The 22,120-nt window shown below is 41.1% G+C and overlaps 1 protein-coding gene across 1 annotated transcript in view; it reads left to right on the forward strand.

The window, feature by feature from the left end:
- Positions 1-225: 225 nt before the first annotated feature.
- The window catches only part of LOC139686882 (tachykinin-like peptides receptor 99D), a 29,631-nt gene continuing 7,736 nt past the window's right edge, over positions 226-22,120 (forward strand). The window contains exons 1-3 of the mRNA XM_071583957.1: positions 226-594; positions 2,585-2,771; positions 3,794-4,029. Coding sequence (XP_071440058.1) covers positions 226-594; positions 2,585-2,771; positions 3,794-4,029 — 792 coding nt within the window. The remainder of the gene's footprint in view (positions 595-2,584; positions 2,772-3,793; positions 4,030-22,120) is intronic.

Consider the following 22,120-nt stretch of genomic DNA (forward strand, 5'->3'; position numbering starts at 1 on the left):
GTCGCAAATCTAATTAATTGACTTTTGATTCATTCCACACACCCAGGAAACTTGTCTCAATTTAGCAAGTGAGACCTGATCGAAAGTTTTCTCCAAAGTTCCATAGAGTGTACCTAGTTGACTGTATCTTTCTTCTGATTTCAGAGCACCGTGGTTGTGATGTCAGTCGAAGGGCAATAGCGAATTGTTCCATTCCATTCTTCGCCGGACGGTGCCCAAGGGAAGATGGCGGCGGCGACCACGGAGAGCATCCCCTTCCCATACAGCTGCCTCTCCTTCAACGCGTCCGAAGACCCCGCCTCGCTTCCCGCTTCCTGCGACACCCTCTATTCCGTGCCCGGGAGCATAGTTGCCCTCCTCTCCGTGTGCTACGGCCTTCTCTCCGTGTCCGCAGTCGGTGGCAACGCGCTCGTCATCTGGGCAGTCTTCGGCTCGCACCGCATGCGTCGCTCCTCCACCAACTTCTTCATCGCAAACCTCGCGCTGGCCGACATCACTATCGGCCTCTTCTCGATACCCTTCCAGTTCCAGGCGGCCCTCCTCCAGCGGTGGGACCTTCCGGAGTTTATGTGTCCCTTCTGCCCCTTCGTCCAGGTGATCGTTTAAAATTGTTTTCATCTCCTCTGGGCTCATGATGGTATTTATCAAATGCTATAATTTTTCCCCTCTCCACGTGCAGTCTAGGAGAAAGCATTATTTAATACAAATAAATTATTGATGTGAAATGACGACGGCTCGTAATCGACGGATTTCTGATCAAGCTTTGTTCATTTTCCTAATCATATCCTCCCGCCTTATTGTATACAATTGGCGTAAATGGGCAATGCGTCAGCGGTAAAATGTTTTAAGTGAAGAAGCTTATGGCACTACGAATGAGATTTTTAAGTATCATGTGACACAATAAATTTCAATTTAATTGTAACTTTAAAATTAAGAATTGAATTGGTGAATTAACATTTGTAATTTAAAAGCTGAATTTTGAAATGTTTATCTAGTTCATTGTAATTCAGTTCAGTGGAGCAGCCAATGGAAGTTTATTTCATCCTCCAGGACTCGCAAACAAAATGTATCCCCAGAGGCAAGTGTTACGTTGAACTTCTTGAAATATCGATCGGTTTAACGACGTACGTGTAGCAAGCCTGTTTGGGATGCATATGGGTGGCATAAGTACTCGTATTATTTGAGTTTTTTGCTAAAATTAAAAAAACTTAAGAATCTAAAACGCTTTGCAGTGTGACATCTTTATGGCTGTTGTACATATTTCCTTGTCCATTCTGCGTCCAATTTTTCGTCAGACCTATCCCTGTTGGGGTTCGCAGAAATGCATCGCTAGGCCCAGTTCAAACATACCCGTAATAGGACTAAATAAATGCTCAGCTATTCTTCATTTTCAATCCAAAGATTGGTAAATTAAGCTTATAACTATAAAATTCGGGAAATAGATGCCAGAACTAGCCGACTCAAGGACTCCTTCTTCCCACGGACAATACGGGATAGCAACTGCAGGGTTATAGATAGCAAAAATTCCACTTGCCACCCTCAGCGTCTAAAAAATAATTAGTTGTATTTAAATGCATGCTCTTCCACTAACCTTATGTGTTTTGCTATAATAACCCATTCTTTCCGAATGACCTCATTCATGTTCTGTTCATCTGTTTTTAAGTTTCCCTTTCAATCCCTCGTCCCTCTCCGCGGGGGCAAATTCCTGCTACCTGCAACGTTGGGTCGCATTCCCTGCCAATTAGAGACTCTTTGGGGGTCGAGTGTTTCGTGGTGCATTTTCATGTGGTAGTGATGTTTCAATTTCTTGCTTGTTGTGTCCTGGCTTCCGTGTTGTAGAATGTCTTTCGTGCTGCATCATGGGGTGCAGTTTTTTAGTTGTTTTGCGGTGTATGTGTTTGCATGAGTATTGGATGAAGGGATTTTTGCATGAGTGTGTGCGCTGCTGTGGGTGTAATTTTCCGTGTTTTTTTTTTGCATGTGGTATTTTTCTTTTTTACGGTTGGTGACCTAACACCCCCCGCCACACGCCCTTGCGGCGGCTTGCGGGGTATTATGTAGATGTAGATGTAGATAACTCCGCCCTGTCTGAGGGTTGTTGCGGTGACTGGTGTAGTGTCTCCCCACCTCGAGCGTCCGGACTCGAATCTCGGCGGTGTCAGGATTTTACAATGTGACACCGACCCCTGCTTGGACGCACTGCGAAGAAAACTTCAAGTGGAGTACGACCTCTGTCGGATGGGACGTTAAATTGCGTGACCCCTGGGCGCCTGTCGTTAAGAGTAGGCTAAAGTCGGCATCTGATTTCTCTCCACCCTTCCCTATTCCCGCGAAAGTCCCACCGCTAGCGAATTACCTACCTATCCCTAATGGCGCAAGTAACCTCAGTAGTCGGTCGTCTCTCATCATAAATCTTATACTTGTCCCCTTGTCCTACTGCAACGGCAATTCTCAGTTCTTCCCTAGTCTACATTTACTCCTTGATCCCATCTTTTCTCCGCATTCTCACGCCTGATTTCCCCATTTGTACACTCCGTCTTGTAGCTTCATTTAATTTCCATTTCCTAACCTCAACTCCCCACAGGTGCTCAGCGTCAACGTGAGCATATTCACGTTAATGGCCATCGCGGTGGATCGCCACCAGGCCATCGTCCGCCCTCTGTCCGGGGCCCGGCCCTCGCGTCTGAGAGCCCGCCTTGTCATCGCCGCCATCTGGCTCGTCTCTGCCACCCTGGCTCTGCCCATGGCCTTCGCCCTCGGAGTCACACAGGAGCTTGCCTTCCTCCACCCATACCCCAGCTTCGAGTGGTTCGGGGATGAAGAGGGTTCGGTCACGCCATCTTCGCTCCTGGAAGCGGTGAGTCACATCCTTTTTCTGAGTGACGAGTCATATTACTGGGGAGCGAAAAAGCAGGGTTAAAAGCAACATGAGGCATTTTACACCACAATTCACGTGACTTGAAGGATCGGTTGACCAGTGGACAGAGCACTGAGCTGTACTAACCGGAGGTCCCGGGTTCGATTCCGGATGACGAATCTGGGCAACCTCAGCTTCACCCAAGCTGCGTGATTTTTCCGGCACCAGATTTTCCTTGGAAAACTCATGCGGTGCAGGGAAAGGATCTGGCACCCCTACGACGATGTGTGAATTCCACCCGTCTTTCGGTTTATTATTAGGTGAAGTCTAGCATCAATTATCGGAATAACCTTTGGGCTAATTGCTTTATTTTTGGTCCGGTGAATTGCTGATAATTCGTAGCCAGAGTTTCGGTCATATTTCTGCTTGAAGTTTTGGTATCCCAGAGTTAACGTCACCGCGGCTCCTAAGAGACTAATCTGCCCACGATATTTTCGCTACAGATTTTGACTCAAATTAGGTCTGGAGGGCCATTCACGTGATTCGTTACCATGTCTATACCTCACAATAGGCCCATTTTCTCTCGGTAGTGGTCAGAATGGTAGACGGAATCTAACCCCCGAATGAAGGGTATTGACAAAGATTTTAATAGCTATTTTTGCCCCTCAGTTTAGCTCAAATGCAAGAAATGAGTGATTTGATCAATCAAGGAGTCTTGAATTTTTTGCTATGGCAATTGAGAATCCTGCTAAGGATTGCATGACTAACTGTATTTTATCAAGTGGTTAGACAGTCAATTTTTAAAATATAAACTATTATCTTGCATACCAGCCTAATGTGTGAAAATAGCGAATTTTTCCCTCCGCGATCGGATGACTTCAATTGTGATTGCCATGCTGATCTTTCGGATTCAGACAGAGCTTCCAGTCCCCCAGTTCGACGGGAAGGACGTGCTGCCGGAGGGCTGGATGAAGCCCTTCTGCAGCAACGTGGGGCTGTCAAACACGTCCATGAACGCTTACCGCCACACCCTGGCGGCCGTCCAGTATGCCTGTCCCCTGGCTGTCATCTCCGTCGCCTACGCCAAGGTGGGCCTGCGGCTGTGGGGGGCGACCACACCGGGCACTGCCCAGAGACGGAGGGATGCCAACGTGCTCAAGAACAAGAAGCGGGTAAGTACGGTTCTGGAGGAGGTTTCCCCAGTTCTTCGTTTCTCGATACCACGTGACTATTGGTGCTCCGTCTCTTCTTTCGGCTGTTTTGCTCCCGATCTAGGGGACAATTTTGGGTCAGTGGAGACTTAGGTTTGATCCGATGATATCCCGTAGAAGAGTGATAAAACTACTGTCATAAAGCACGCTAAGAACTTTCGAGAGCCCTGCTGTATAAAGCGGGAGGACGTGCGACCGATCCGCCTCAATTTCTGTTTTAACGATTAAATGCTTAAGGTTAATGATAGGAGCTTCGGGTCTCTCTTCATTTTAAATTGATAATCTCCCTTCTTGAAATATTTTAAACTAAACAGGGATTTTTATGGAAGAAAACCTCGTCCTCAAGTTTTGACAAAAAACATTCAGCGACCTGTTCGGCGATATCCCTCGGCAGGAGGAATCGGGGAGAGGTCATTCCTCATCTGTGGATCAACCGCTGCCCCTCCTACCTTTTTAATTTTTCCCCTATATCCTTCTGCGTATTGAGTACTTATTTTAAGACTCGATATTTCGTTCTTCCTGCTGAGAACATCATCAGGAATTGACTGAAGAGGTAGTTTTATCTGTCGCCCTTTTATATGTCTTGCTGTGATGGCGGTGGGCCATTTTAAAAAATACTTAAAGTAGCAAGCGGTCCGTCATTCATCGTAGGTGTTACGGTATCTTTTCCGTGCAGCGCTTAGTGGATAACTGTTGTCCCCATCAAAATTAGATCATTGTTTGGGGCTGTCTAGATTGCTTCTGAAATCAAACGGGGATAATATAGCCCAATTTTTACCGAAAACATATACCTTAACACAGCCAATTTTTTATATGCTTCACATGATAGGCTCGGCGGAACCTGAACTCATCTACTATGTTGCACAAGGGGTCTTTTATGCTTCTTCAGCCTGATTTTAATTGACGTTTGGTTTGTCCTTAGTAGCTGGAGCCATGAGCCTCTCTATCGTAAAGGTATCCTTTACCCTCGCAAATCATAACAATCATAGGGTAGATGGCTGTTGTGGAATATTTATTATAAGTGTCCAGCGTCTCTTGGCTTAAATGGTTAAGATACCCGATACCCAAAATTTGAAAAAAGGATGTTTGAAGGAAATATTGAGAGGTAGTTGGTTGTTGAAGGTCGAGATGAAAGGGTGGGAATAACCTATTGGACAGAATGGAGAACAGTATGGGCATTTAAAGTACTTGATAGGGATTGGACATCTATTAGGACCTGTTCCACACTAATAACGAAGTAAGGAAGGACTTTAAAGTAGGATTATGTATTTACAACTGGAAACTTGAAGGAGCTGCTGAAGACACCTTGACACACAAAGTATCTCTACGCTGACCACAGTAGTAGTAGTAGTCTTAGGGGAGGCGACCGACATCTGTAGTCATTTGCGCCATTAGGGATGGACAGGAAAGGATGAAAGAAACCCGGTGTCGGCTTTAGCCTACTCTTAACGAAAGGTGCCAATAGGTCAGCAGCTTAACTTCCCATCCGACGGACGGCGTACTCACTCAATAGCACTCCACGAAAAGCACCTCAAAGGAGGGATTGAGATACTGCCGCCGGGATTCGAACCCGGGAACTCTGAGGTGGGAAGCCAGTACGTTAGCCACCGCACCATTCCGATCCTCTTGACTACTGTAAAAATAAAAAGGTTGAATGAGAGGGAAGAAAACTTACTTTATCCAAATATAGGCGTTAGAAGATGATAATTTGGCAATGATTTCGCAGGGCGATTCAAAAGATAGTAGGTGCAACCTTTTTTAAAAGGCTTTAGTACTGATAATGAATTGTCTAAAATTAAAAGAGAGTATGACCATTTAAAAGCTCTGCACTTCTGGATGCCGTTTTTTAAAGGCGTGAGGTCTAAGTATATGAGGCCCATGGTATAGTCTCAGATGAATTAATTTAACTCAGTGAACACAAGAGACACGCACATGAATCTTGATGCGTCATGGAGGTAATTTCACCTTCGCAACAAAGTAGGCCGCTATGACCACCAGGATATACGATCGGAAGATGTGTAAAAATTGCATAGTTAAAATATGATTTTGCTCAACAGTTTTCGTCTAAATTTGAAACATCAAAGGCTATCTGTTTATAATGTCGACCTTTCAATCCACGATTTGATTACTGGTGTCCGTGAACCTTGATTCTGCAGCTTTTAGAGTGAGGAGTTTGGAATAAAATAGAAGTTTAATAGTCATGGGTCGAGTCGCTGCGTCGTAAAGTCAATCTAATGGGATTTATGATTTCAAAATCAAAACGACCATTCATTCAGCGTGCTTGGGTAAGTTATGCCGTCGACATTAAAAATTTGAGTGATTTTTCTTTTTTAAGTTGAAGTTCGTCCGTGAATCTGCATTCCTAATTCATTTTGCATGAAGAGATAGGTGGATCATTCGGCTTGAGCTTCAAATCCAAGTAACATCTTTTACTCACGTACACGTAATGCACTTTTAGCAGTTATTCCTGCAAACATGGTATTTATATTTTGTATGTCTTAACGTTTAAAATATACAGATGACCTCAATGAATAAAAGTGCTGCTATTCTCTCTATAACTGGATGGCTTCGTTGGCGTTTGTTTAATATACAGAGGCATTGGAATTATTTATCTTCAAAGACTCTTCTTGCTTGCAATTCACAATCCTGAGTTCAAAGTGTATTTAGATTCGTCTGTGGAACTTGAATTACTCCTTGCTTCCTAGTGCCAACTTTTTATTTACCCGACCTAAACGTGTCACTCCAGAATTTCGGAGATGAAAATACGTATATTGGCACGGACACAAATTTCAGTCGATATCGACTATAACTTTCTATATTTATGCATTCTATTATATACATATATATACAGGTGTATATGCAAAGTGACGTATGCATTTATGTACACATATAATGAGACGAGAGTCATACTAGAATCTAAAGTTGTTCGAAACCATTGCTGTAAAATCGTTAACTTTGTGCGAAATACTTTTTTGGCTCATTTTTAATACCTATACTTTTTTCCTATTTCATTGTGCATTCATGCTTATGATGTATATACCAATATTATACATGTAGAGAATGTATCATCTAATGGGTCTTAGAGGCATGCAATAATATATGTAATCTGTCCATAAACACAATGCAATTTACGAGTTTCGTACCAATATGGAGTATGGTAGAATCCCGTTTTAACGTAGGTTATAGTTCCTCGTCTGTTGAACTTTTTCTGGAAATTGGCGATAAAAACATATTTAGTGCAGCCTGTTTCATCATACTAGCCTTCGTCCAATTTATTCCTTCGAATCCTTTCTGTTGCGCGCAAGATTCAGTCGTGTCGCTGCCTGCTAGGAAAAACCCTTGGAACGATCTCTTCGTTCGCTATTGCCGGTGCTCGCTCATCAAGCGCGCCAATAAAACCTTCGAATACAAGTACGCGTGTGGTTTGGTCGCCATTTCATCGGGAGCGCTGTTAGCAGCGGAGGGATATCAGAAAGAACATCGGCTGCACCGCGGCGAGCTACCGTGATCGTTTTTTGCACCCGTACGGTCGTATTTTACGGCTCCGTCCCGTTTCACTTCTGTTTACCCACGTCCTTCCCTCCTGTGGTGCACGATTAGAACGAAGGACGCTGCTCGCGCGTGCACCACTAAGTGCTTACATTATCCCGGCAGCCAGGCAGCGTTGAAACGGCGAGAAAGGAATACGGGGCCATGTGTGCGTGTGTCTGTGTTGCTCGAATGAACAATGGAACAAATCAAAGGATATCATGCGGGCGGGGGACTAGTTTATGGACTTCGATATTTCATCCCATGATATAACCTGGGTTGCCACGGGACTGGATGATATGAATCACCTGAAACAGCCAAGGGAATTGAATAATATTTCTGGAAAATCAAGGAAATCAGGGAAATTTCATTAATTGAAAGAAATTATCTAATATGGAGTGGAATGCCGGTGTAAAAGGCACAGAAATGATGACTCCAAAATGACATTCGATCGAACATAAATAATTCCGAAAGTGAAAATCGTGGTGCATGATTGTAATGCCACGAAAAAAAACTAAATATCCACAGCAATAGCCTTCATTTTAGCTCTTATCAATATTTATTAATTTAAAAGCATCTGTGTCTAAGCTTTTATCGGAGCGAGTTCAAATACTATTAATTAAAACATTTTGTTACAAAAAACCTCGTTGATTTTGGGGAAATCTTAAATCCAGAGCTCTAATATCCCAATTCAATGGCATTTCAGATAAATGCAAATCAAACCTTATGCTCACGTCTGTGAGGAATGCCTTCCCATGTTGAATTTGTTGGTTTCAGCCGATCTTTATTGTAGTGCTTTTCGGACTGTAATTTAGCGTAACATGTAGACACTGACGTTGTGTTATCTAATGGTATAAGGTGACTTGATAGAACTCCATTGTGTAGGAAAAAGAAGGGAACGACGCTGTTTCACAGTATATATTTTGTTGTTTCACATATCCCAGTTTCAAATTCAAGACAAGTGCACAATTGCCTTCATAAGTAGCTGCCTCAACTATGAGAAATTGTTATAAAATATGCATGTATATGCATATGTACACTATTATTGGTATTCCACCGTTAAAGTTATGTTTTTGATGGTCAAAGACTGGCCAACGATAAATATCTTTGCCTCTCATTTTTTTTATCCAGGTGGTCTATTCTACCGATATACAAGACAAGGTCTATTTCGTGATGTGGGATCTCAAATAATTCCCTCATCAAAAGTACACCCTCAGGGCCATTCGCATTCCTTTCGTTTTGTTAAAAGTAGACTTAGCTTGCTCTCTTGGTGACTGAAAGACCAAGAAGCCTAGTTTCTCTAATAATACTGTGACAGCCGTAACAATTTTTCACAGATTTTGCCTATCTTTTTGAATATTTGCCATTTTCTAAATGTACACTATATCCTCAAATACGTATTTTAAACGTGGCCAAACGAAATGTGAAATTATGTTTTACACTTTTCCTAAGATATTTTGGTCAACAGAGTTAGTGCTGCTTTAAGAGAGAAAGTATCGACACTTAGTGCACATAGGCTCTCATGTTATAAGGGGCTGTGACATTATTCACATAGCATTAATTCCTTAAATTTATCCTTGTCACACGGTTTATTGTTTTAGGGAGGTTATCTATGGGGATCAGTTCTCGAAAGACCTCTATATCAATATCGTCATTGCTAAACATCTATGTCAATAGCCTTTCCACTTAAATGTGATACATGAAGGTACGGTGTCCTTAGATCGGTCTCGTCTGTGATCGTCGCTCGCTTAGATCCAACAAGCACTTAACTTCAATCTGATTTAATTGTTAAACCTAAATTTCGAACACAATTTTTAAATTTCGATAAATTGTTATGCAGTTCCAGAATTTGCTCCAGCGAAATATTCATCTCCTCCATCAACCCTAATATCATATCGCAAACGATAAAATCTCAGAGTAAAATCGTGCTGTAATGATTTATTTAATTTCCAAGCGTTAACCTGATACTTAAAAAAACTGACTGATGGGTATTATAATTTTTCATCGAATTTCGTATACATTATTTAGCGTCCCACACGGCTCATATTTTTGGAGATAAGTCTGAGAAGTACTTCTCCTTCAATCGAGCACGAATTCCATGGATCGCAATTAAATGTGAGTTCATTGAGAGTTGTGCTGGCCATGTGAGGTCTTCCAATTTGTTTCTAGTGAATGGGAGTGACTAGAAAGATGTAGTTGAGGTTAAAGTAGGCGAAGATTCTTTTATAACCACGTGAAATACGAGTTAGCTGCCCCGTACGGTTTGTATAACTGCCACTAGAGTGAAAATCATTTTCAGTGTTAAAACTGGAGTAGTTTAATGTACAATAACAGTACATTAAGTACAAGTACAATGTAACGTTCATTTCCGTTTACTCCTCTTGCATGGTTTAACACTAATCGATATTCACCGTCAATTGGGTGGGACATGCCGGGATTGTTTTACGGATATGAAAAATATATGTTCTTGGTTGCGATAGTTCAAAGAATGCCGACTATTTTCGTGTGGAAAATAACCCAAGAATGCTCGGCCACGGATCAGTCGGTTTTTCCAGTGAGCACCAAGGATTCCTGAGACATTCTCGGCAACCATGGGATCATAGCTTAGGTGTTGTGGAAAAATGTTTACGTCGATAGGAAAATTATTTTGAGAGGGAGCAGATGTTTCAGCTCTCTAATGTAAGTGTAATGTAAGAGGGTCTGGAAAAATTAGGAGATCTTAGATCATGAACGCGCCTAGTTTATTCATGAGAGGAATGTTAATGCGTACCCTGTAACAAACGCACAGGGTTACGAAATTAAAAAAAACAGTTATCCCTGAATACACAATGTCTATTTCTATGGCACACAAGTGCAGCGAGAAGATGATACTGGGGACGGGAATGTATCCTAAATATCGCGGCAATCAATCTCATCTCCCAACTTCACGGAGAATCGCTCGGAAAAGGGACGTCCTGTTTATTCCGAAATATAAGACTTCATCTCGGGATCCGTTTGGGATATTGAGGAATAAAACAACGAATTTCCATTCCGACGGGCAGGAAGGAGTCAGCAGATAACGATCGATAAATTTACAGGAAAATGAGTTTAACGGCATAAGGATTTGACTGGAAATTTTTAAGTCCCTGGGCATCGTAAATACGATACTAGCCTGAGATTCCATTCCTAAAATTAATTTTAGGGGTTTATTCTTTCATGGATGCTACTCATCTCCATATTTCAAAGATGATAAGCTGTGTACTTTTATGTTTGAGCACAGTAATGTAAATATCACTCTGTTCGTAGTGACTTTGACTCATTACACAAAAAAACCCCATGCACTCTTCATCTGACGTTCTCTCACCTCAATTTAGCACGTAATGAACCCTTGTGCGGTGATTAAATGACCACAGATATCGAAGTACCATCTCATGTTTAAATAACACTACTTACTACCATTGAGGCTGCTACTTCTTCCATCATTTGGGGTATGAATCGCGTGTGAAGTAAAAAATTGCCGTTCGAGAAATTAATGCTTCGATCTCAACCATGCGATGTATCCGATATATTTATAGCTATTTTAGCAAACAAATAAATTTGGATTTGTAATGAAGATAAGGAAACATTTTACCACCGAAATTAATCAAGAATACATTTGATCAACGAATGTGATAAATTAATTTGCTTTTTGTTGCAGTGATGATTATTTTATTAATTTTAATTGCAAGTAGGATTTCTATTGGCAATGGTAAACGAAACCATCAAACAAAATTACGCCTAAATCCATGAGGATATAATATTATACAAACGCAGGTAGTGAGATCATAACAATTATGGCACAATTGCTTTTTTTTAAGAATACTTGAAAATTATTCAAAATATATGCATTTAGCATTTCGTCCTGTGAGAAGTTAGGGCCTCACTTTTACACTTTACACTCACTTTACGCAAAATACCTGAATTCTTGCTCATCAACTCCAGAGTTATAATCTTGAAACCCTTTGCTCTCCTCGCAAATCATACACAGCAGAGATGACGACTGGCATTATTGCATTTCAACAAATAGTTCTGCTAGTGATCTCCATTATCAGTGTATCAGTATACTGACGTACTTAGGATAGAGGGGAGGCATTAGTTAATGAAAGACGCATTACCGGTTCCTGAACCCCCCCAGCCACATTATCCAAGCTGATTGTAGCCCTAGATTCTCCTCTCCTATTCCTTCTCTTAGTTGCGAGAACTACAAAAGGAAAAATCATTCACCTGAATCGGAAATCGAGCTCGGATCTCATGATTTTCCACCAAGTGCATCAGCCAAGCAAGCCGCCCTCGGGATTTTAAGGGGATTCCATGGGAATGCGATGGCGAACGGTTTTTCTTTTTCGAATTTTTTAGCATTTGTGCGCACATAATTGAGTGGTGCCACTTATGTTAATGTCGTGATGCACTTTCCGCCCCGCAAGAGGGTTTCATTCCATGGGATGTGAAACCCTCCTGAAAATATTCAAAATTATCCTTGTTCGTCATTAATGACTTACAAAATGAAAGCACAACGGAAGGTTTGTTTGTTATTGTGCCATGCCACCAATGTGGCGAATGTAATGTTGTTCATATGTACGCGGCAACTATCTACCGATGCATATGCCTTATCTCGAGGAATATTTAGTATTATTTGGCAAATATTATATATTTTGTCTTAATCATAAAATACGGCGTAGTGAATCCTGAAATACTGAATTCGGCTCATCCTTGTGAATAAAAGATGTCGAAAAAAACGGAAGCCATTTGAGATATACCGAAAACTTCAGTCTAGTTTTTCAAACATTTACCTTTCTGGCTCAACTTATTCTCTTTCTACATTACGTCCTGCAAGCCAACACTACGGAGCATGGCAAGGGGGTGTTTCCACATTAGTCATGCAATATAAAAGTGAAGGTATTATTTTAGGTGACTGCCTAACTACATCAATTCCACTTCATATTAAGTGGAATCGATTAAGTTATTTTATTAGTAGTTAGTTAATTGGTGTAGAATTCAGCAGCTAAATGGATTCTCAAATAACAAGGCAATCAGTTTTTCCGGCTTTAATGACTGCCATCCCACCGAGTCGAATACGGGAACACACTTCACTTCTCCGCCACTGTTTTCACATTATTCGGGAGCTAAATGTTTACGTCCGAAACGACGAACCGCATGAAAAACGGCGCGGCGTTATGGTATATGCCATCCACGACACGGGGGGCGCGGCGGACGATCACTTCCTCCTGATTGGTGGAACGGCCGCCGCATCGTAAGGCACGCATTCAAGGAAAGGTGGCTTAAATCGGGATTTGGATGCAGTTGTTTCCACGCACCAAAACCTCGAGCCATTCGTGATTGCACCACGTGGCTTCTTATTTACTATTAGATATCACCTCGAAGACATTGCAAACATACCCACTTAGTCCCCTAATTAGCTACCGGTCATAAATGGCGCCAATTACCTCAGAAGTCAACGCGACTCTCGCAATCACCGTGGGATTAGTTTTTCCTTTCCTTTGGACCGTATTTAATCTGCCCACGCATGTGTTGGGAAGGCATCAGATGAGTCACCGACTTGTGAATAACAAGTCTGTGCTACCCGCTTGAGTAAGAATTCATTTTGTGCGTGTTTCACGTCAACGTTATGCCTGCCATTTGAGCCAAAGTGAGGGTGTGCGGCAGGGGATGTCAGGACAACATCATTCATTGCGTCAACTTAGGTGACATGATGTATTTGCGATAGGAATGTCGGATTACATTTAGGTTTGATTTATTTTGGGAGCCCTAACCTTGTTTTTGGTGTGCTTACGGAAAAAGAAAATTTATATCTGCTAGTGCTGAAGTCGGTATCTTTTTATTTTATCCGGGTGGTCTGATCGGTCGATAATATGGTAATCTATAGGTTAAGATAGATTTGGAATGGACGCAAAGGCTAAAGGCTGCTAAATATCTAAGTCTCACCAATCGTGTGACATTGTGACACCCTGCGATACAATGGAACTATTCCTCGATTCGGCATGCATTCTGCCTCCCTTCATTCCGTGCCTTTCGTTATCCTTCCCCAACGTCGCCTCGAAAAATGGAAATTTCATAATGAAACGGAAAGGAAAACAAACAAAGAGGATCTATGCATGGTGAGGAAGAAGAGAGTGATGTCGAAAGAAGTTGGAGAGGCCCAGGAGGAGGATTGAATGCAGGGTGGCGATGTAGTGGGTGCCATTAATATGGGACCCCAATACAACTAACCCCTCAGTGACGCTGAGTATATTCAAGTGAACTCGTGTCCCCTAAGTTAATTACCTGATTAATGACCGCAATCGCCCTTTCTTTTTCGTAACACTTTTTGACAAATCTAGAGGAACTTCTTTGAACATCATCAGCGCTTGATCCGGTGAATCAGATGTACTCGCGGCAGAGGTACTTGTATTTATTTATACTCTGCAAGCCACCACCAGGGTGTGTGGCAGGGGGTGAATACAAATTAGAATAATTTTACCCGAACATTACCCTACCGCGGTCGAACAAGGTTATTATGATCCCCTGAAAAAAATACATTTTCAATCTATTTGTCTACACTTAATCTCTCTTATTTCATTAGCAGGCTCTCTCCTACCGTAGTACGATGGGGGTACTAAGACATTTTCAACATCGCCACTAAAGAGACCTCCTTCCGATGTATGCAAGAGATTCAATCTGTAATTTAACCTTTGCTCCGTGAGTGATTCCCAGCCTAGCTGCTCTAATATTTTGGACACGCTACTAAGTTTATCATGACAACGTTTTACAAATCTAGCTCCTCTACGCTGCACGGGATCCAATTCGGATATTAATCCAACTTCTTGAGGATCCCATATACTTACAGCATATTCTAAATGAGGCCTAACCAACGACATATTACATTTCTCTTTGACCGTTTCATCACATTTACCAATTACTCTTCTAATAAATCCTAATTTTTTGTTCGCTTGTCCAAGTATTCCCCGTATGTGTTTCACCCAGGAGAGATCGTGACTGAGGGTAACGCTTAGGTCTTTAATTGAGTCTACACATGCCATTTCCATGTTCCCAATTCAGTAGGCGTTTGGGTGGGAATGGCTCTTTATCCAAAAATGTATGAATACGCACTTTTTAAAGTTAAATTATAATTTCCAAGTGTCGCACCAGCGTTGTACAGCATTAAGGTCATCTGACAAAGCTACGGTGTCCTCAGGATCACTGATATCACGGTAAACCACTGCATCGTCGGCAAATAAACGTATCTTACTAGTGACTACGGACTCAATGTCGTTTATGTAAAGTAGGAATAAAAGAGGTCCGATGACACTTCCCTGGAGGACACCTGAAGTAACTTCTACTGCATTTGAGCTAACTCCATCTATCTCTACTCTTTGAACCCGGGAATTCAAAAAGTCTTTAATCCAACCCCAGATATTTTTGCTATATGCTTATAGCTTTGCAAGAAGTTTACTATGAGGTACTTTGGCGAAGTCTTTCTTAAAACCTAGAAAAATCGCGTCCAATGGAACATTGATCTCTCCCAAAATAAGAATGTCATGAACAGAAAGCGCAAGTTGTGTCTCGCAGGATCTACCTTTCCGGAAACCGTGCTGATCTTTCAGTAATGACTTCTGATTATCGAGATGTCTTATAATCGAACTAGCAAATATATGTTCCATAACTTTGCACGAAATAGATGAGAGGGAAATAGGTATGTAATTACTCGTTTCCTCCTCATCTCCGTTTTTAAATATTGATGTTACGTTAGCCGTTTTTCAGTCTCTGGGGACCTTGTGATCTACCAGCCACTTCTTAAATATTATTTCTAGATACGGCGCAACTTCCGAAGCTAGATCCTTAAATATACGAGCGGGTATTTCATCGGGCCCTGAGGATTTAATAGGCTTAATATTTTTCAGCGACCGTTCTATTCCATTACATGAGATTTCAATTTTGGGCACTGGTTGACCGGCACGATTTGGTAAGCCATCGTTCATGTTATATTCTGTGATATATTAGTGAAGACGCTTTGAAAGAAGTAATTAATAAGTTTACCTTTTCCCAACCGCTAGTTACTCTTTTGCCTTTATCATTTTTAGTGAATTAACGGTTGACTTATTTCCCGAACTTCTCTGACGTATGACCAAAATGCTTTCGGATTCTCTTTCAAATTTTCCGCTAATATTTTCCTTTTGAATTCCCTTGACGCTTTCCGAAATTTATTCTTGGCATTCGCCCTAGATATCTTATCATAAGTGATCTCAGTCTTTTTGTCGCTAGAGATATTACCCTTAATATTTTTACTGCAAACATGGCCTCCCCAATAAGAAAGGATGCATCTCCAAATTTTTGTTGCATGTGTACCAAAACCTGACTTATGTGATCAGGTTTCTATGAGGAAGGTCCGCATATCCCCTTTTTTAATATATGCGCCCGATTGGTCAGAGAAAAGAAAAAATAACATACAAGTAGTTGACTTGATCCTGATTAATTAATTTGATTCCTTTTTATAGTTTGTAGTTCAACTCGTTTTACCCAGCGCATGCTCGACCATGGCACGCTTTAGCTTGCAATGACACGTGGAATCACCCTAAGATATCTAGTTGTTTCCTTTGAGTTTTTTGCGTGGGGTGTGTTTATTTAAGAACTCACTGGTTTAACGATTTTCTAACTACTACCCACGAACTGATGGGCGTCAGCCGAAGTTCTCCTGAGGAGAAAGCATCAACATATCATTATTAAACCTTTCTCATAACCCGAGTATTCATACTGAAGGTTTGTTTGTAAATTTCGGTGGAGTTCATCTAATATTTATCCTTATTCAACCGGAATCGAACTTGGGTCTAGAAGGGCTATAGAGACTGACACGCCCATTATACCTTACATGCAATATATTAGTTCATTTTCGACAATACCTGAAGAATGAGTGAAATTGAACGCGAAGTTGTGACTTTCGCTTAATAGTTATAGCAAAGCATATGTATACAATTATCAAAATATATGATAAATATTGGTTAAGATATTCCGATAAGTGAAATGGTTGGATTTCGAAAGGTCCTCAAAATAGGTATCTGCTACTCTGCCTACTATCTAGCTCCCTTAATTCCATCCGATACGCCTCTTCTTTTCTTACCCCTGCCTCACTTTCCCAGAATTATCCAATCAACTCCCGTCTTCAGCATCTCATTGCTCCTCAGTATCTCTCGGATTCTTTTGTCCTGCCCGCTGGGAATAGTGCGTTGTCGTAGTTTTTAGGAGAGGAACCCGAAAGCCAAATCAATTGCGGCCTAAGGGAGGGGTGGGAAATTTAGAGGAGTTGGAAATGTTCGGGGAATAAGAGGAGAGGTTAGAAACCCATCGTCGGCATTAGTCTGCTCTTGATGAAAGGCGCCAAGAGGTGACGTTATTTTAACGTCCCTCCGACGGACGATGCACTCCACTCGGAGGTGCTCTTCGCACGGCACTCAATAATGGATCGGGATACCATTTCGACATTCTGGGAGTTCGAACCCCGGGGTCTCGGGGTAAGAAGCTGGTAGACTACCAAACGTGCCCCGATCCTGTCCTACTTCATCGAATTTATTCCAAAAGTTTTTTTCTCTCATCTCCTGCCGTGTCTAACGCCTTAGAGAATAAATAAAATTTGAAATTAAATTTAAAAGAAAATATGATCGCAGACATGTTGGCATTTGCATGATGTTGCGAAGGTGAACTGAAGCGTTGGTCACGCGTTGCCTCGCTCGTGACACGGCGCTCCCTTCCCGCCTATTGGAGAGAGTCGCCGCTGCGTTTTTTTTTTGAGGATCGGAGAGGAGGCGAGAGAAATGCGTTCGGTCTGCGCCGAGGTGGCGTCGAATATCGGCGGCGACGCGACGGCTGGAACGGGGAGCAACTGGTATGCAGTGGAACGCGTGAGTGGCGTAATGGGTGTCGTTTGCACTTGCCTGCGATTTATTGTGCCGGGCGCCTTCTCTCCGCGACACTTGTGCCGTTGCGGTTGCACAATCAACCAGGCACCCGGCGTGGCGTCATGAGTAGCGGGAATGAGCGATGGGGAGGAGAGGGGGAAAGAGAGAGGAGAGGGAGGGGTCTTATATTTTCATCGAAATTGACGGTAAAAAGAGAATGTTATCAATATCAGTTGCTGTGCCTTGACGAGAATGATGGAATGCTTTTTCGGAATGGAGCGCTGTTTACCTGGAAAACGGCATTGTATGTACTTCGGTTACCAAATTTTCCTGTAGATTCTTTTGGTTAAGTAATGATTTTAATGATGAATGAATATAAAAGATGCTGTCTTAAAAAAAAAGTCTTTCCGTGTAAATTGAAAAGTCCCAAAAACAAAGGACAAAATGTTAGAGTTTAAGATGACGCCTCGATAGCTTAACTGACTAAAGCACTCTGAGGGATCCGGGTTCGAATCCCGGTCAAGGCGAATGATTTTTACACTCTGAAGTTTTTGCAACAAAGGACAATATTTATAGAGGTATTTATTTGATAGATCAGATATTCTAGACTTCCTCTCCTATATTAGATTTCCTCTCATTAAACGTCTGATTTTACCCATCGCTGAGGAAAATGTTATGGTTCCTCCTCCGCTGCTTTCCTGTTGCATTCTTAGCAAATGAGTATTGTCCTCCAAGAAACTGCGGGAGATGCCGCAGCAGCAACTTTTAACGGAGTCACCCGCTAACATGCATCTCAATGCAACAATATCAGAGCGTAAAAAATCACATCCCGGTCAAAGCTATTGATTTTTACACTCTGAAATTGTTGCATTGAGTCTTATCTTAATCGTATGACTGTATTTTTATCTTTTCGTGACCATGACATTTTAAGTTCAGCAGACACTCGGCAAAAGTTTAAATTAATTCAAAGCATGTCAAGACATTCGACAGTAATCCGCATTGGAATGAAACGGTAACAGTATGAATAACCATTATGAGATTGTTAATCATTTGAAATTTTTGCGCGTTGATGAGAAAATACCACAAAAGCTAGTACATCTAGTTGTTACTGAAAGGTGCGATTGTTCGGAGTCAGTTCCAATGCTTCATAATGTTAAGAAAAATAAGAATGGTAAAAGAAGAATACGTAACCCAATCTTCAAAGAACAAAATGTCTAAAAAATATCTCGAATTCGCCTAGGTCAAGAAAAAAATACATAAAATTTTTTGGAGTCACCTGATATGAAAACAATTATAAAGTGCCCTCAGACGAAAAATACTTTGAATTGTAATTATTACTTTATCGATGATACTGGTTTTTTGCCATTCCATGAAAATTAAAAGATGTAGTCTGAGCAATTTACCTTCATCACATAACCAATACTAAGGTTAAAGTCACTCTGTTCTCTGTCCCACTTATAAAGTTCTTTGTTTCGCTGATGGTTCGAGCCTTATGAGTTGAGATAGATAGGCTGACTATTGTGTTCAGTAGAGAGTCCTCAGAGAAAGATTTATACAAGTAGTTACATTTTATGTCTTCGAAAATTCTGTGTTATGCTTATGGCAGTACTGGTAAAGGTTAGCTTCGAAAGTTTTTGAATGGCTCTGCTTATGAAAGGTTCGTCAGTATTCGTTATGCTTGGAATATTTCGTAAACATTTTATCTGATGGGAATTTCCTATAATTCTAAAAGTTACGCATTTAAGATCACACTGTTACCCCCCTGATCTATTCATGTTAAATTTACGTGATGAATTTCAAGAACACTTCAGTTTTCAATATTTTGCCTGTTTCCATTGACGGCTGGTGAGTTAAAATTTGTTTTAGTCGTGCTCCTATCATCAAACACCAGTTTACGGACACTATTTAACCCAATTGAAGTTTATACTCTTTTGCGATTTGTAAATTTATTGCTTTGCTTTGAAGTTTGGTCACCCATTCCGTTTCCGTAATTAGTTAGCTTGTATCGTCAAGTAGTAGACGGGGGCTAATTTTTATCATCACCTCCTTAGCTTTTTTAAGTTCAAAAGTACTTTGCCTTTACCTAAAATAAATCGCATGGACAGACGTATATCTAGTAAAAAAGTTATGGTGGGATTAGTTTTTAAAAGAATTTCAATTTTGGGCGACATAATGGGAGATAGAAAGAATGCAGAACTAAAGAATGAGTCTTGTAATATTGAGTTTAATGATATTATGTGTCAAGCTAGTTTGGGCTTAGGAGTATTCTAGTGCTTTGTGCGAGGGTCCATTATAAACCTACCCTCAGCCGGTATACTAATGCTTAAAAATATGTTTTAATTTGCCACAAATCACCTTTTTTCATTAAATTTTATTAGTAGCACATCAACTTCCACGTGGAAACTTATTTTTGGAAAATGCTAGCTTTTATGTCGGGATAGTCTTTCGCGTTCATTTTAATATCGAGTATCGTTTTCGTTACTAATGGCAAGGATCACTTTACTACTTGTCAGACGGTCCGCATTACCTTGCGGGAAAGGGACGGAAAGGTTCATCTGAAAATTCTCTTCGGAATGACGAGTGAGCGGACAACCTTGAGGCGTGTAACTACCATGCCAATTGAAATGTTTACGCAAGAAACTGCAATTGGTATTGCCAAAATAAAAATTTCCCCACACAGAGCTTTACGACAGGGTTGACTAACAGGATTCCCTAGAGACAAAGCTGTCGTTATTAGGTCATGTTTGAGCTTCAGGATGGAAAAATTTCCCCTGAAGAAATTACGTCTATGAGGCAGTCAGATGGTGAAATGTCCATTTCCTTATCTTATCTGGTACCTTACACCGATTTTTCACATCGATGATCTTTTTACGGCGTACTTATTGCCCGACTTGTTGCCTTACCGCTTCCAAGAAATCGCGAAATCGTATTCTAAGTTAGCAGTCGATTCGTGAAATCATCCACGATTCACGGGATTCTAAGATGCTGTGATACTTTAAGAGTTTTATGGATGTGGTCAGGTTTTTTCACGTGCTTACATATCTTGTGCGATTGCAATAGATAGTTATCTTGGAGGTAAATGTTTCGGAAATTAATTGTTTCAATTTTCAAACAAAATAATTAGATTTTGAGTCTTCAGTTATTATTTTTTTCCTATCAGAAATTCTGTATTTGAGCGATATGTATTTGGTCAATAATTGAATCTGAAAATTGTTCTTATTGCGAAATTTCATTCAAACGAGTCTCTGCTTTTGTTTTATGAAATAACAAACTTAATCCGCACGATTTTCCAAGAAAAGAGTTAACTGATGATTCACAATGTTACACAGTCACGTTAAGTCTTAAGGTTGCTAGTAAGAATAATTTGGTTTTAAAGCTGAAAAATTTAGGTACCTTTCGTGATAAAGCATGCAGGGTCTGTTCCAAAAATATGTTGAATAAATCTGGGGAAAAAATCACGACAGTTTAAAGTACAAATTACTAAAATTCTTTTTAAGAGCACCCATATGTACCAAGGCCAGTGCCTCCGCCAGCTGTGGTATGCTTCCTATTAGGCATCAACAGGAACTTCGTTCAGGCACCTCGTCATGGCCTCTTCGACATCCAGTGGTCCAAAATGGTTCTCAAAGGAGTTATACTTAGGTCGCACTCAAATACCCATGTCTCGTAACCAGTAACCACCGATTCTAAAAAAATTCAGGTCACCTTCACTGTGGTCCAAGAGGTCCAAAGCAATATTGTCACACAAGCAGTTTTCTGAGAGCACCTTGGGGACCATCTTGGTGCACCTTTCTCATGGCTAAATCTTCTGTCAGAATGCAATGCACTGAGGCATTCTGAATATTTCACTCTTCTGCTGACATCCTGACACTTGGGGGTCAATCAGAATTGAGCATGTTTCTCACTTCTTGTACATTTTCATCAAACCGTGTTGTTGATGGATGTCCAGGGCATTCCTCATCGTCAACCTCCTCGCCAACCTCTTCGTTAACCTACCAGAATATCCTGTGCAAGCAGAAAATCATCACTTGGGACATTTCTCCATCCCCATAAGCATCCTTAACCATGGCCATGGTCTCCGAACCCAATTTTCTTAACAGCTTAAGCTTCTAAAATTTTGCATTAAGTTTTCAAAAGCTTACTGCACGATTGTATCGCATATAATTGCTCCATGGAAAGTGGTATCGTGGATTCGTGAAGTGACCGTCGAGTTGGGGTCCAGTCTAGTAGCAATCCGTACTCTGTAAATGCGCACAGTTAACTGACGTGTGTCGCGTTGCTTTCCCAAGATCTCCCATTACCTTTCCCACCATAAATCCCCCCACTCCAGATATCTACATTGGTGGCGAAAAATCATTCTACTTATTTTTGGGACAGAAATGAATGTGAATTCGATCCTTGTGAATGGTTCCGAAGCCAGGGTTTCTGCAGTTTTAAGATAGATATTTGGATTCGATCTAGAAAAATTTAAGAGTTAAGAATTTACTGATGCATTTAAATAAGATTCGATCGACCTCGAAGGACGACCGATGGAAAGTATGAAATAGGGGTGATATTTGTCATAGCAAGAGTTCCCCAATTGCCTCCGTCGTTTATGCGATAAAGAAAGTAAAAATACG

This window comes from Hetaerina americana, unplaced genomic scaffold, assembly GCF_022747635.1.
Source record: "Hetaerina americana unplaced genomic scaffold, ioHetAmer1.1.p SCAF_15, whole genome shotgun sequence".
In the NCBI taxonomy this organism is placed as follows: Eukaryota; Metazoa; Arthropoda; class Insecta; order Odonata; family Calopterygidae; genus Hetaerina; species Hetaerina americana.